This window comes from Rhamphochromis longiceps, linkage group LG19 (genome assembly GCF_057381845.1).
Source record: "Rhamphochromis longiceps isolate RC_006_pf linkage group LG19, R_longiceps_female_GT1.1, whole genome shotgun sequence".
In the NCBI taxonomy this organism is placed as follows: domain Eukaryota; kingdom Metazoa; phylum Chordata; class Actinopteri; order Cichliformes; family Cichlidae; genus Rhamphochromis; species Rhamphochromis longiceps.
In genome coordinates this window covers 8,140,650-8,155,918 of record NC_140575.1, presented here as the reverse complement: position 1 = coordinate 8,155,918, position 15,269 = coordinate 8,140,650, and the positions used below count along the sequence as shown (strand labels likewise).

The 15,269-nt window shown below is 40.9% G+C and overlaps 2 protein-coding genes across 15 annotated transcripts in view; one reads left to right on the top strand and one right to left on the bottom strand.

The window, feature by feature from the left end:
* Window positions 1-10,762, top strand: part of mark3a (MAP/microtubule affinity-regulating kinase 3a) — a 46,344-nt gene extending 35,582 nt beyond the window's left edge. For 3 of the 14 annotated variants that reach the window (XM_085392288.1, XM_085392286.1, XM_085392287.1), the window contains exons 15-18: window positions 1,001-1,273; window positions 2,225-2,251; window positions 8,338-8,382; window positions 9,926-10,762. In XM_085392288.1, coding sequence (XP_085248414.1) covers window positions 1,001-1,273; window positions 2,225-2,251; window positions 8,338-8,382; window positions 9,926-10,271 — 691 coding nt within the window. In that variant the 3' untranslated portion in view covers window positions 10,272-10,762. The other 11 variants (XM_085392291.1, XM_085392289.1, XM_085392292.1 and 8 more) reach the window with 9 other exon arrangements.
* A 714-nt stretch (window positions 10,763-11,476) lies between these two features.
* ckba (creatine kinase, brain a) lies at window positions 11,477-15,042 on the bottom strand. Its single transcript, XM_085390554.1, has 8 exons — window positions 14,885-15,042; window positions 14,320-14,521; window positions 13,388-13,542; window positions 13,172-13,304; window positions 12,521-12,692; window positions 12,305-12,428; window positions 12,020-12,209; window positions 11,477-11,812 (listed from the first exon to the last, which is right to left on the bottom strand). The coding sequence occupies exons 2-8, from the start codon at window positions 14,510-14,512 to the stop codon at window positions 11,634-11,636; spliced, it is 1,146 nt and encodes a 381-aa protein (XP_085246680.1). The 5' UTR covers window positions 14,513-14,521; window positions 14,885-15,042; the 3' UTR covers window positions 11,477-11,633.
* Between the last annotated feature and the right edge of the window lie 227 nt (window positions 15,043-15,269).

Here is a 15,269-nt window from a genome sequence, read left to right as displayed (position 1 = left end):
GGATTCAGTTTAAATAAACACTTATGCTCTAATCAAGGGGTCTCAAACATAAGGCCCAGGGGCTAGAAATGGCCCAGCAAAGATGCCAATCTGGCCCACTGGCGGTCTTTGGTAAATGTGAAGGAGGACATACGTTTTAGACTTTTAACTGTATTTTCATAACTTTCACAGCTTGTCTTACTGATGAAAACCTCCCACAACCATCCATAATACACCAAAGTAATAGATAAACTAATATTTCTTTCATTAAATAGAGCAACATTTCTTTATCACTTAGTAAAACTGAGATGTGCTGTTGAAATTGCACTTCTTCTTCTTGAGATACCTCAGAGATTAAATGTGCACTTCTTTAGACTGACAGAAAGGGGAGTTTCATTGGTCCGGCCCACTTAAGATCAAAGTGGGCTGTATGTGTCCCCTAAGGTAACGGACGTTTGACATCTCTGTTCTAATCTGTTAGTTATGGCTACAACTGCTCAGCAGTTTATAGGGAATGATGATCTTACTCTGTGCTACATGCAGCTTCTGCTTGTGGTTGGTCAGCTGTGTGAGGCCAGTGGTCGCAAGACTAAAACATTCGCTGTAATTTAAAAAAAATGTATTGCAAATTAGTTATTCACAGACTGGCTGTTGCGTCTAAATCCACCAGCTGATGTGCGGCTTTGTCCTGTTGTGATTTTAATTTCCTACCCTGCTGATGTCTAACCTGCAGTATTTGAAACCCATGGCAGTTTTAGAAGTCCACGTAGAATAACCAGACCACACATTTTAGGAATGCAGAGGCACGTGCAGTGACTCTGCACAAACATTTTTCCATTGCAGAAGTGTACTCGAGTATGTTGCACAGTCACAGCTTCTGTGACTGTGTATAATCTGGCTCCATCACACTCTACCTGCACAAATACGTGGAAATGTTCAGTGTGTTGAAGTACACGTCTGCTCTGGAAAAACGGAGTGTAAAACCTGCTTTAATTGTAACTTCCCCCTCCGTCCACTTCAGCAACGTTGCCGTGTCTCCCGGCAGTCAGAGGAACCCGGTGGCGTCCACCCACAGCGTCGCCAACACCACTACGCCCGACCGTCTCCGCTTCCCCCGAGGCACAGCCAGCCGCAGCACCTTCCACGGTGGCCAGCTGAGAGACCGCCGCACGGCCACGTACAACGGGCCGCCGGCCTCCCCTACTCTCTCCCACGATGCCACGCCTCTGTCTCAGACCCGGAGCCGTGGAACCAGCAACCTTTTCTCCAAACTCACCTCTAAACTCACCCGCAGGTAGGCGAGGAAAAGCGTCTGCGCACATTTTGTAGAGAAGTGTGACGGGTTGATGTTTAGCTCCTTTCTGTTCAGTCAGTTTAAAGGTTTAATTTGTTCTAAAGCAATTTTTTTTTTTTTAAGTGATTAAAAACATTAAAGCTTGAATATAAAGAGGAAAGACTCCAGCGCTGCTCTGCTCTGTGCCTTATAATCTACTGTGACTCTGTTCAGATTTGAAGCCAATCAGCACAGTGCCATGTAGAGTTAAGATAAATAATTACATGCTGGAGGAACACTTCACTGTCCTGTACAATGTGATTTATGCTCAAGTCTACATTTGTTGTGTGTCGCTGCCTGGTTGCTGCCAGAAAACCTACAAACACCGTAAAGAAACTGATTGGATATTCAAACATTTTATTCATTACACACAGCAGACCATTTTAGATCATTTCACTTCCATGATTCTTTAAAGATCTTGGGTGGTAATGTTTTTATACGGTAATCATTTCCTGCACTATGCGTGCTTTAGGGCTGTATGTGTTACTATTATACTTGTAGTTTGATATAGTCCATTAAAAACAAAACAAAGTGAAAGCATACATTTTGAATCGAGGTTAGTCTTGTATAGCTTTTCTTTAAATTGCATTTTCAGGCCTCCCTGAAATCTCGACATCAGATTCTTGTGCACTTCTTATTGTGGTTAATATTGTCACAGTGAGAGTCTCGAGTTCAGGTACTGAAAGCAGCAGCCAAGCCAGTGACATCCCACCTGCAATGACTGACCTAAAATGAGGAATTGAAATCATTTAATACTGAATTTTTTAAAAAAAAAATTACAAATGAATCTTTACCTTTCACTGTTAATGATTCCAATCACCCCATTTTTGTTCACTCATTCGATCTCCCCCTCCCCTTTCCTTCACTTCTCTTTCACCATTTTCACTGTTTCTTTGTCTGATTCTGTTGTAGAAACATGTCATTCAGGTTTACCAAAAGGTAGGACTCTTGTACTGCCTTTCACTCTGTACCAAAACAATGACAACAGTCTCACAGAACAACTTCCTCTGAAACTCTTTAGACGTGTGGGGCTGCTGGCACTGAACTAACACATTGCTTAGCAGAACAGTAACGCTCTCTGGGTGCATTTACACACACTGCTTACAATCAGATTAACGTGACAGATTTCTGTTCTCACATATTAGGTCTACTGACGTGACTCTAAGTAACCCACAGTAACATAATTTAATGTCTAGGTAAGATTGTCCTTAAAGGAATAGTTTGGTTTTATGTGTTATGTATTAGAGGACTTGTGCGTGCAGTCCTCCCTTCATGAAGGTTATACTTTTAGATGGTGGAGATGGATGATGATCTCATAGGTCAGTGATGGCGGTGATATTTCACTTCCTGATTACTAGATTCATTTTAAATGTAACCAGACTCACTGTTGTCTCATTATGTTTCACTATTGTAAATGACACTTAGGACGTGGGCTTGTTTTGTCATTTGTGTGCATGAGCACAAGTTCCTGTTCAGATTGAGAGGGTTTCTGTCTCTGGTTTGACTCTTCTTGGGTTTTTTTTGTCTTTTAAATTTGAGTTTAAGATAAGTGTGCGTATGTGGAAACAACCAAACTCATTTTACACACATACAAACAGCTTACATGAGTCAGCAGAACTGTTGGCTTAAAGCAGGGGAAGCAAAAAAGACCTGGGCAGACATTAGGTCTCAGTACTGTTTTAGCTGTTCGGCTGATATCCGCCCATTTATGGTCATTAAGTGCAGTCAGATGATTAGACTAAATCTGTCACCTTTTGTATGCGAAGGAGGCTGTGATGCAGGTGTAGCCCACTTTCTTTCTCTTAATCTTTCAAGTGGAAATTAAACTCCCCGTCCTGCCCTGGATACTGGATCGCCCAACGCTATCTGTGCTGTTTTGTGTATAAACAGTTTTATGGAGGTGTTTGTTCTGGAGGAGCTATGTTGTGGACCTTTTTAAGCTGTATCAACATCCTGCAGAACGAATACACAGAAGAATCAGAAGCTCTGAATTTTAAGCTTTCACGAGGACAGGAGGATTTACTGTGGGACGATTAGACTTCGTAGCCAGGTGTAGTAAAAAACTAGCAACTGAGTATTGGTGGTAGGTTGTATCAGTTAGCTTTTGTTGACAGCGTTGTCTGAGATGTGTTGGTTTTTTATTTTTAATACACGTATATATCTATTGTACATAAGGGAGCTGTCAATCATTTCATCTTTTTTTATTTAAAAAAGTGACTTAATTGAAATTTATCACAATGGCAAACTATTCCTTTAAGATGAATGCATTGCAATTTAAATAAAAATTGAAACTTCCTTTTGCTTTGATTGGGTTTTACCTGGTCTCTGTGTGTAAATGTGCTCGGGGTGGCCACGGTTGGTCTGGGTGGATAAAGGCTGATTGGGAAAGCAGACCGGACTCCTTGAACAATCAGTCAATTACCCATACAGCAAAAACAAAGCAGCTTGCTACTAATCAGTCGTCATTGCATGCATGAGGTTGCTTCTTACAGCTGCCATTGATTCTTGATTTTAATGACTGAACTCATCGTAGGTTATTCTGCTGCTGCATTATTCACCAAAATATATATTTTCTTACTTTCTTTGACCCAGTTGTGTCAGTAAGAAACCACCAAGGATTATATTTTTATCTGTTTCTAAGCCGTTTAGTACATTTATAAATGCAACTTTGTATACACTGATGTTTTTTGTAGACTTGGTTCATTCCCTTGGTGGGTACAAACATCATGTTCAGAGAAAGGGTCTTCTAAAAGGCACGTCGCTCAGCTTTTGTCTCGTTGCCCTTTATTTTCGCTTTGAAGGTTTTCTGGGCTTTAGTTTTTTACTTTCAGTTTAAGTCAGAAGAACAAAAAAAAGGGGGGGATCACACAGGTATATAATACAGCATTTATTTACTGACCATTTTTGGCTATTTTTATAAAATTTTTTGTAATGTACTAATTAGTGCTGTCAGCATGACGTTAACGTCATTCTAACGAGGTTAACACTGACAGCACTAGTACTAATACAAATCACAGATTAGGATTTTAACTTAGAAATCAACATAAAAACTCCACAGTTCCTAAACTTAACATGGAAATGACCTTATTTAAAATGCTCTGTTAAATATTTTCTAATTTTGTGATTCTTTTTAAATCAGCAAGGTTGTTTTTACTGAAGAAAATGAAAACTTCTTCTGTAACATGTTTTGCTTTCAGTGCACTTCATTTGTCTCACGGTTATCTGTCAGGCAAGCAAAAGCTGCAGAGAATGTTTGAAGACACAAAAATACTAATTCTCAAAGTATTTTTGTGTCTTCAGAAAGTTGTTTTAGACGCAGGTGCTGGAAATATTCTCCCCTCGTTGCTTTCCGTTTAGTGTCTTCCAGCATTTGGGCCCATACTAAACAATGTGTAAGACTTTTTCACTACGACAAGGTGTTTTTTGTTTTAAAATGGGTGTGTGGTGACACGATAGTGTAAATGGGTCTCTTCAGACATTTTCTTAACTTTTCTTAATGTCCCACTTTATAAAAGGAGGCCTTATTTTGTTTGGACATGCTGATGGTTTCCTGCGGACGTTCCAAGTAGTCGGATCAGCCATTCCAATAGGGGTTGGGATTTAAGAGAGGAGGCTATTAAACACTGAATTCCTCAAACGGATCTTGTGAAACAGCATGGTAGCTGTGGCCAAACTGAACCAGTCATTGATGTACATATCAAAAGATCAGAGGAGCTTTGCGGCCTTCTCAGGGAGCTGTCTTGAGGCCCATGGCTCCCTCTGGTGGCTGATTTGTAAACTGTCATCTTCCTTTGGCAGCATCATCGTCATCCAGAGCCTCCTGTCGGTTCTGCTCAGGTGTCATCACCATCCTGCATTCCCACTCATGGCGTCTCACTAGGGTTTTTGTGTTTGTCCTCATTTCTGTGGCGCACTCACTGTGACAAAATAGAGCAAAAGACTATAAGATGAGTCGAAAATAAAACCGAATACAGTAATAAATTGTGTAGTTGGTTAAATGAATATAATGGAGTATTCAAATAAGAGTTGAGCTTAATTTCTTTTTAGTTTAAAGTTATCTTTATTGTCCTGTGAACCCTGGTGCAGTCACTATTTCAATCTTGGTCTGCGACATCAATTTTAAGATCTTGCTGTTAAGTAAAAATAACTGAAAATATCAATTGCAAAAGTTCACAACAAAGAGCAAAAATAGTAAGTTCACTAGCTTAAAAATGAGTCCAATTATATTAATTATCTAAATAAGGATTAATCAGAAAATGTGGAACAATTGCATGATTATTTTTTTTCATGCTACAAAGAACAGACATAAAAATAACAAACTGAAAAGTGGAGTTATTAAACTGTCTTATGTTCAATTTCCTCTGAAGATGAAAAGTCTTAGCTACACTTTTTTAAAAAAATCTCCATTTTAACCAACAATATTATTTATTTACTTGGTTCCATTTTTGACTCGTCTTATAGGCATTAACTTCATTTTGTCCGGTTTGGGCCGCCGTACATTTCTGCTAAAAACTCATCTCTGATCTTAACGAGTTTTCTTTATTTTCCTCGTCCTCGGGACATTTTAGGTTCACTCACATTCTCCTCCCGGTGTGTTTTTTGTCTTCCTTACCTTCTTGTGTCCTTTAACCTTGACCTCTTGCTGCTCTTCCTCTCTGCCTAGGGTCAGTATTGACCCGGCCAAACGGCAGTCGGCCAAAACAGGGCCTGCCAACCCTTCTACCCAGGGAGGAAAGACCCTTAGTAAGTCTTCTGCCCTCCAGTCTCTTTCAGCCTTTCCTTCTTTCCTTCCTTCTCATTATCTTCCATGTTTTTCTTTCTTTTCTTTTTTTTCTTTTCAGCCTGTCCTCATGCCATTCATTTAAATATTCTTTCCTTCTCTTTCTTTTCTTGTCATGAGTCCACTGAGATTTCCGGCACATCCTCAGATTCACGTTTTTTCTTTCAGATTCAGGAGCGGAAGATATAGAGAGTTGTAGGAAGATGAAGATCTAGAGTAAGGGGCTGTTTCCATCCCTCAATTTCTCCTGAGATTAAAGTCTGAGTTTCAGACTTCCCTTCCTACATTGCCTCACCCCGCCTTGCCTCACCCTCCCCCCTCGGTCTTGTGATTTTTCACAGCCTCTCTGGCCGACCCAGGACCTGCTGTCAGTCCTGTCTGTTCGCTCGTCTTCTTGTTGTCGAGTCCCTCAAGCTGTCAGGAGTTTGGACTCTGTCCCTCCTCCACAACCCCGTCCTGTTTTCTGTTCTGCAGGCTGCAATGCATGCTGGGAGCCTGACACAGTACACCCATCCTGTCCGAGAAACGGGGAGATTACTGACTATTCGCTTTTAATCTAATCTTGTCTTACAGTACAGACTTTTTTTTTTCTTGTTTGTAGTCGTTCAGCATCCTCCCAAAAAGTCTTTTCTGGCAGTCAAGACTTTGAGCGAAAGATCTTGCAGGAGGTCTAAATTTTTATTGCAATCCAGTAAATTTTCCTGTGAAATCAACCTGGTTAGTAGGAAGGAATCCCCTGCTTTATCTCGAGTCTTTGTTTGAGTCTTTGTCTTGAGTCTAGTGAGGCTAGGAAATTAATTTTTCCTGTGTATAAGATGCACAGGAACAGTAAAGGATTCAGAATGAATCCAGCGGTAAGCCAAAGAGGTCATTTTTGCTTTATGGAGGGGAAAAACTGCACATGAAACACATTATGTAAAGAATTTTCTTCATTATGCCTGCCATAGAAATACTTGTATGAGGACAAACAAGGAAGGCAAATTACTTCTGACTAATGCAGAAGATTTCATCGTGCTTTCCTTAAAATGTCCCGCATGTCGTCTCACTGCCCAGTTTGTCAGCTTGTCTTCTAGCTGGTAGGAGAGCCATTACAGAACCGCACATATACACAAAGTCCTGTCTACGGCTCACGTTTGTGACTTAAAAATAGTTGGTGAGCTTTTTGTTCTGTCGATCAGAGCGAGCGCGCTTCTGCAGCGCGGCTGAACGTGCTGCAGCTTCGGTCACAGGGACAAACTGTGAACATTTGGTTTGGTTTTTAGAGCCTGAGCTTCATGTTGGAGGGAGCTTTTCTCTAAACGGTGTCTGTTTTCATGTGCGTCACACACATGGCTCAAATCAGGATTTAATCATCAGTTGCCTTTTAAAAAAATAATAATAATTACTGTTAATATTAGGAAAGGTAAGCATTTCAGAAGCTGTTTTAAATGTAATATTTAAAGTGATCAAATAATTCTGATAATTAGTCCAAATGCAAGTAGACGTCTTTAAAATGTCACGTGTCGAATTGTTAAATAGAAAGAATAGATGGGTCACGTGTTCACTAACAGTGTATTTAAAAGGCTTAAACTGGGATTTTATATACACTTACTGTACGATACATCGTCAAAGGACGTGTTTGCAGAGCAATAATCAGCTTTCTTGTAATTTTTTACTTTTTTATTTTATTTTTTTACCCCCCTATTATCTCCTGTCATCCTATAGGCCAGTGGAAGGATCTGCTTTTTTATTATTTTAGCTGTGTGCTGTTCAGATGTAGATTAAAATCTTTTTTTTTTTTCTTTTTGAGAGGCGATAAAGTCCCGTCAAGTAGCGCTGCATCACTGCCTTCACTTCCTACCTCACCTGAATGTGGCCTGCAGGCTGCATCTCCTCTTATTTTGCTGCTGTTTTGCGTCGACACACCGCTGTCAAGCTTTTCTTTGTGTGTGCTCCTGTTGGCTTCAGTCTGGGACATGAACAGTCATCACTTCTTTGTTTGATTTCTTTATTTATTCTCCTCTCTCTCTCTCACGACTCTTTGTTGATTTCAATGGAAGTCAAAGCTTCCATTTCTTTTTCTGTTTTTTGGTGGTGGCTCTCGTCGTCGTTCAAGTATTCGTCACGTTCTCTCATTTTTAAATATGATTTTTCACTGGAAATGATAAAAAAATGATTGTCATGCAAGACCCACATCTTTTTTTTGTTTCTTCTTTTTTCCCCCCCGCCCTGACTCCTCCCCGTCTGATCTTCTTGTACGCCCCAGAGTCTCCACCGAGTTTGAGAGAAACGGGAGACTTGAGGGCTCAAGGTGAGGTTACCTCCCCCACGTTCAGTGTGTCTTCCCTTCCGAACGTAGGCTTCAGTTTGTCTCCGTCTGCACCATCATCCAATTTGCTCAATCCCCTTCCCCCTGCATAGGAACCACTTTGTGCTTACTCCCTTCAGGGACGTTTGAATGTACTGTTGCATCTTTAAAGCCTCGTCTTTGAGTGTTTTTTGACATAATGTTTTTTTTTTGTTTTTTGTTTTTTGCATGGCACTGTATTTGTGAGCTACTTTTGTTAGCATGGCATGCTTGTTTATTTTGTCACTCCTGAAGCTCAAAGACTGCCGCCATGTGTCTAGCTCCAGTTTACATACAAGTTAATTTCCAGAGAATAAAAATTTATATGTGGAAAAACCCAGAAACGTTTTAATCCTCTGATGATCATATTGGTTACAATGTAAATGAATTTGAAACTAATGAACATAAGAAATGAAAATTAAATTCAAAATGAAGTGATGGGAGGAGCAAAAACAGGTCAAAATATAGACGAGGACTAGAACAGAACCATTTCTAATGCGTACAGGATAATTTTGCTTTTCATTGTTACCCAGTACTTACATTACTAACCCTAATATCTTTGAATTACAGATAATTTACAAGACTATGGTGGATGATGGTGATGGTCTTTTAATCACAGCTTCATCCAGTGATTACTGTCCTTTATTGCTTAATCTGTTCCACTAGAGTCTTTTAATTAATACTCTCAAAAATATTTGACTGCTGTAGTGTATAAATATCGTAGGGGCTTAATTTGTCCAATATGCCAGACTGGTTATCTTTTATATGATTATAAAACTAAATAAATGACATTCAGTCACAGTTTGCGCGCCTCATCTTGACTCAATATTAAGTCAACACACTGGATATAAAACTGCAAAAAGATGGGATCCCAGATTTAGAAGTAATGTAAAGCGGACAAAAGTGTGACTAATCTAAGTGTCTAATATAATAAAAACAACGAGATGTAGGTCCTGAAGAAATGAGTCAAACGTGGGCTCAGATTTAAGTTGCTTGCAGAAAGTGCAGCGGTCTTCTGGGTTTTTCAGACTTGCTGCTCACTATCAAACAACTGACAAAATGTAGTAAACGTGAAATATTTGAGTTCAAAATGCAAACAAATGGTGAGTAAAGAATGATGATAAAAGTTGTGTAGAAAGAAATCTAAACCTTTGAGGTTTGCTTCTTTAAATAAAGTGCAATCTTAAGTTTTTACTGCATTTTGTCAGTTTCACTGCTTTTCAGCTTCATGCTGAGACTTAAATGATTTTTTTTTTCATGTTGCTTGTTTCCCTCATATGAAAATAAACAAACTGGGGCTAGAAAATCTCATGTGGAAATGCATCAGAGCTGTGTAAAACATGATTTAATTCAAACTAATTCCTGCTGCTTCTGCCTGTTTAAAACATATTTTTTTCAAAATAAAATGTTTTTCTTTCAAATATATTCACAGATCCTGCTTTGTAAAATGCAGGAGGAATACTGTGTGAGGCTAAAACCTCTCCTCCGTGTCTCTTTCTCCCAACAGTCGCCATGTACCTGGGGATCAAAAAGGGGAAAATAAAGACAGTAAACCCCGCTCCCTCAGATTCACTTGGAGTATGAGGACCACCAGCTCCATGGAGCCCTGTGATATCATGCGGGAGATTCGCAAGGTGCTTGACGCCAACAACTGCGACTACGAACAGCAAGAGAGTTTCCTGCTTCTTTGCGTCCATGGAGACGGGCGAGCTGAAAACCTGGTGCAGTGGGAGATGGAGGTTTGCAAGCTTCCCCGTCTCTCCCTCAATGGCGTCAGGTTCAAAAGGATATCCGGCTCATCCATCGCTTTCAAAAACATTGCTTCCAAAGTTGCCAATGAGTTAAAGCTATGAACAAAAGGGTTTAAAGTATACATATATATATATCTAGAAGTATTTAAGCTGTACAATCATCCAAGTAGCAGTTTCCAAATGTCTCCTTTTTCTAAACAAAACACAGAGTATGTATTGAATATTATAATGTATAGATTAAGGCTTTTGGCAATAATCACCGAATTACCTACTAATATCTCAGTCTGTTCTGACCGCACAGGGTCGACATTAATGAGTTGAATATGATTTGTCATGCTGTGAATGTGGACAAAAAAGCATTTCTGGTCTTATTTATTTCACCTTTATTTTTCTCTCTCCTGGAAAAAGGAAAATGACGTAGCGTTCTGTTTTCAGTGTAAATAATGTATCTTACTTTGAAGATGGCTTCTCTGCAATACTCATTTTGTTTTTTCTTCTCCTTTTGTATTTTGTTAAAAAGTAGAGATGGGGAGTCCATGTAAATGCCCACATGGTTAAGGGTCACTCATGTCTCAATTAAAGTGTCTGTCAACCTAAACCTAGAGTCTGATCAGTGTTGGGCTTTTGTTTCCAGCTTCATCTAAATTACATTTGATGTCAGTGCATGTTGGGACATCTGCTTGTTTATTCATTCAGGTCTCTTAAACAAAGTTTCCCAACTTTGCCTCAAAGGTTTGAGGGGAAAAAAAAAAAAAAAAAAAAAATTACCTGCAAGTTGCTTCTATCACCAACTTCACTGAATTCAACGGTGCTATCTGCACCAAGAGGGTTAAATTACATGTCTGAGACATTTGCATCAAAGAGCAAAGTCTCATGATTCCAGTCTAATACTAGCTGAGGAGAGTCAGTGGAAACTTAGCTGTATTTAAGGACACTGGCTGATGCATAATGGGTGCTGGAGTTATTAGGAAATGCATTTAAGGAAATTTGCAGCTTGTTTAATGTCTTAAGTTCATTTTGTAGGGAGTAAGTGCAACCAGAGTCACTTGGAAGCTTCGGGCACCTAATCTTCCACTGCATTGATTTTTATTTTTTTTTCCCCTCATCTTGTGCAGCATTTAAAATGAATGTGGTGGTGGCTCTCGTCGTAGTTCAGACTGATGTAAAGAGATCAGCAGCTCCCCTTAAAATGTGGCATTTATCTGCATTTGCCTTAAATTAGCTACAGGCCTTTCCACAGCTACCAGGACTAGTATTAAATATTCCAAATATTTCATCAGTTTCACTGCAATGAATTACAAGCAGGCTTTGCTTTGAACAGAACAGTTTATTTGATGTCAGAACTTACAGGAACAGTTTCAACTTAAATACAAATCCCAGCTGTAATAGAGTGCATTCAAGGATGGAGTCAACCAGAGTAGACTGTGGGTGAGGAATGGAGGAGAATGGGAGTTTGGGAGGGATTTACTTCTGGGCGGGCATCAGGTCATCGATGGACTGTCCTTTCTCTAGCCTCTTTTCCATGTCCACCAGCAGTTTGACTCCGTCAACCACCATCTGCACCAGCTCCACCTCAGAGAAGCCCAGCCTGTCCGCATTGGAAATGTCAAAGACACCACCCACAGCAGCAGTGTCCACTCCACCTGATGGTAAAGCAAAAGGGTTTTTAAATGCAACTCAACACACCTCACAGAAACTGACATTTGGAGCATTTCTAAACAAGGCTTTGTCATGTACTGCTCAGGAAAATGCAACTAGTCGTGAAATATGAAAATGTGCTCAATGTAGTTTTAAATTTGGAGAACACTCAAACCAGTTCCAGCAGTAGGAACTAAAATAATAAAGCTCACCAGTTCCACGTTTCTGGAGCCTCAGCTTCTTGAGAACTTCCTCAAACTTGGTATTTTTGCTCAAGTTTGGCAGCTTCACATGTACACCTGCACGCAGGCCAGTGCCCAGGTTAGACGGGCAGGTGAGGACGTAACCCAGGTGCTCATTCCACATGAATTCATGGCTCCTCTCCTTGAACAGGCTCTCAATCTGCACAGATAAGAATATGCTCTTAGAGTCTTGCTAATGTGAACAGAAACTCTGCTAAAGATCAGTGATTAGAAACTTAAGGCTTTTCTAGCAACCTTTGTGAGCCCGGTACAGAAGCGGGTAAACACTTCCTTCATGTTGCCTCCTTTCTGCATCGAGATCACACGCAAGTGGTCCTCTTCATTCACCCACACCAGGAAGGTCTTGTTATCATTGTGCCTGTAGACAGGAAATACAATTTTAAGTCAAAATACCAGTGGAGAGATTTACATATTCCTGGCAGACAAACTGCATTAAAGACTAGACATTACCAGATGCCTCTGGCATCGGGCCAGTCGCGGGCCATCCCTGAGGCCAGCAGCAGAGGAGACACTGGCTTGTCAAACAGGAAGTGGTCATCAATGAGCTGCTGCTGCTCTGCGTCAGTCATGTTCTTCAGGGCATAATATTTCCCCTTCAGATCTCCAGACAGAGAGGCCAGAGCTGCAGGGACAAGAGCCGTGATTTATGACAGATCTGAGACATGAAAAATCCACTATGACATTTGTGGACAAATTACTCTTAGGCTGCAGTTCTGGTCTGTGATGAACAGTTTGGGGGAAAAAAAAAAAAAAAAAAATGCTGAACTGATCCAATTCCACACTGAGCTTTGGAAAATCAAATTAAGATAAAAAGATTTACTAGTGTTTTTAGCATCAGAATAAATTGGTCATAAGAGTCTAATCCACCTTTGTTTCTGTGCTGCATTTTAACAAACACTAGGGGGCATCTACTGCCTCACAAACGAGTCCACAAGCATGAGCAACGTGAATCACTGGTTTCAGGGCATAGAGTTGTGTTGCTTTTATATAACAATCATCTGGCGGCAGGCCGTCTCCATCTGTGTAGATCAGCTTAGTGATTTGCAGCAGAGTACAATCACTGTCACTAACCATCTTCTTTCAGTACAGAGGCCTCCTTACCTTCAATGGAAAGCTTTTCCACAGCGCGTCTCTCTCCTCTGCTGCAGTGTGGTGGCAGACTGAAGCCGCGGATGCTGCGGCCTGTTCGGACCCTGGAGCTGAGCACGTAGTTGGGATCGAGATCATCACCACCCTTAGAGAGCAGAGTCACATTAGGCTTGGCTGAGATTCCAGAGTTAAATTCGGCTTTGTTAAGCGATGGCAGAGCTGCGGTACCTTCAGGTTGCCTGAGTTGAGGTCAGTCTTGTGCTTGTCTGTGGGTTTGTATCCTCCATGTCGGTCCTCGATCACAGGGTCCAACAGGTCTTTGAAGACTTCGTATGTCTCCTCATCCCCAGCAACACAGCCCACAGTCATAATGAAGGGGTGGCCTGCACGTGAAGCCAACAGGGTCACAAGAGACCGCGGACAGCAATATACAAACAAACATCCTCACAAATTAAATGTGCTCTGTGTCGTCAGGGCTCAGACTGGGACTGTTACTGTACCAGGATTGTCAACCCCTGTCTGAATGACACCATCTATGGTGAAGCCGCTGGGTGTAGCCCTCTCTCTCAGTTTCTTGTACATGTCCTGGGTTAAAACCTTGGCCATGTAGTTGTTGTGCTGACTGAGATCTGGGTACTCATCCTCAGCTGACAGCCTCTTCAGGGTCAGCTTGACCATTTTGTCAGAGCTAAACAGAAACAGTCTACAGGGTGAGGAGAGTTACCTGCCATACAGTTTACAGCTACCAGGTCATCCCAACCTGAAGGGTTATAACATCAACTTCATTTGTGTTGTAGTCTTCAATACAGTAGAGAATATCGCACATAATAAACTGAAAGCAGCAGGGACTATCAGCTGCATACATTATGTAACTCTGGTAATCTTTACACTTTGCTTTTAAGTTGTGCAATACTGGCCTGAAAATGGAAACCCATTTAGAGGAGAGTGGCAGGTTCGAATAGAATCAGTACTCCATATGTTTGTAAAAATTGGTTGACTTTATCCCCTTAACAAGGTCACAGTGCAAAAAGCCTCCCCCTCACACAAACAGGGACACAAAGCACCGCTGAGACCATTACAGGCAGTGGATCAGACCGAACAGATGGTAGTTTGGCTGAAAAGCTGCTTGGGATTTTTTATTTTTTTTTTTTAATAAATACCTGGGTTATCAACCCCAGTCTGAATGACATCATCCAGAGTAAATCCACTGGGTGTTTGTTTGCTCCTCAGCCGCTCATACATAGCAGGAGTCAGAACCTTGGCCATATGATTGTTGTGTTTGCTGAGGTCCGGGTACTCCTGCTCGGAGGAGTATTTCATCTTCGTCTGGTTGTGCGTGTTACCGAAAGGCATGGCTGATCCCTGGTCGGAGGACGGAAGGGAGAGACGGTGAAAAAAACTCCAAACAAACCGCAAAATACCGATAGAGTCAGGACTGAGTCTACAGCTGACATGCACATACAAATGGGTGTTAGTTTCGGGGGGGGGGTTAGCAGATAAACGATTCATCCCGCTGTGCAGCGCGTTTAGCAGGTGACAACACATGCACCACATCAGTTTTGTTAAGCATAATTGATCGTATTTTTTTTTTTTAATCACCTTAAAAAACTACTCAAATGTTAACATTAGTTCCTGTAGTAAAAAGCGCCTTTAATTTCATCGTAAAAGCTAAAGAGATTTTGCCGGTGCGACCTAATTCTAAATTAAACTGAGCGAAAATCTTACCTGTTGTAGAATTTGCGGATTATTACTATTACTACTGCCACCAGGGCTTGATACAAAGATCCCTATTTTTCCTGACCGAGGAGCTCACAAGCCACCAGCAGCGTCCCAGCAGCTCTCCAACCGGACTAAAGACTTGAGATGGTGATTTATAGCAGACGATCCTCCGCTCCCATTGGTCAGTATTTGTAGTCCATTCATTCAATTGGACGCGCTCCAGCGAGGATTCCTTTTGTTCGCTGGTATTTCACTCCCATTTCTGTTTTTTGTGGTCTTTATTGCATTTTTGCAGCAGTGCATTAAATTACTTATTACACGTTCAGCTTTCTGGTTTCTAGTTTTAGACAAATTATCAGCACCTTTAAAAAACAGAATGCAACTTAAAGTG

What these genes read in the sequence shown, in the direction of transcription:
- ckba (XM_085390554.1), bottom strand. Translation starts at nt 14,512, where the DNA reads ATGCCTTTCGGTAACACGCACAACCAGACGAAGATGAAATACTCCTCC. An exon ending in GACTGGGGTTGATAACCCAG is followed by an intron (nt 13,543 to 14,319) that starts GTATTTATTAAA and finishes CTTCACGTGCAG; the next exon opens with GCCACCCCTTCATTATGACT. An exon ending in GGAAAAGCTTTCCATTGAAG is followed by an intron (nt 12,693 to 13,171) that starts GTAAGGAGGCCT and finishes TTGTCCCTGCAG; the next exon opens with CTCTGGCCTCTCTGTCTGGA.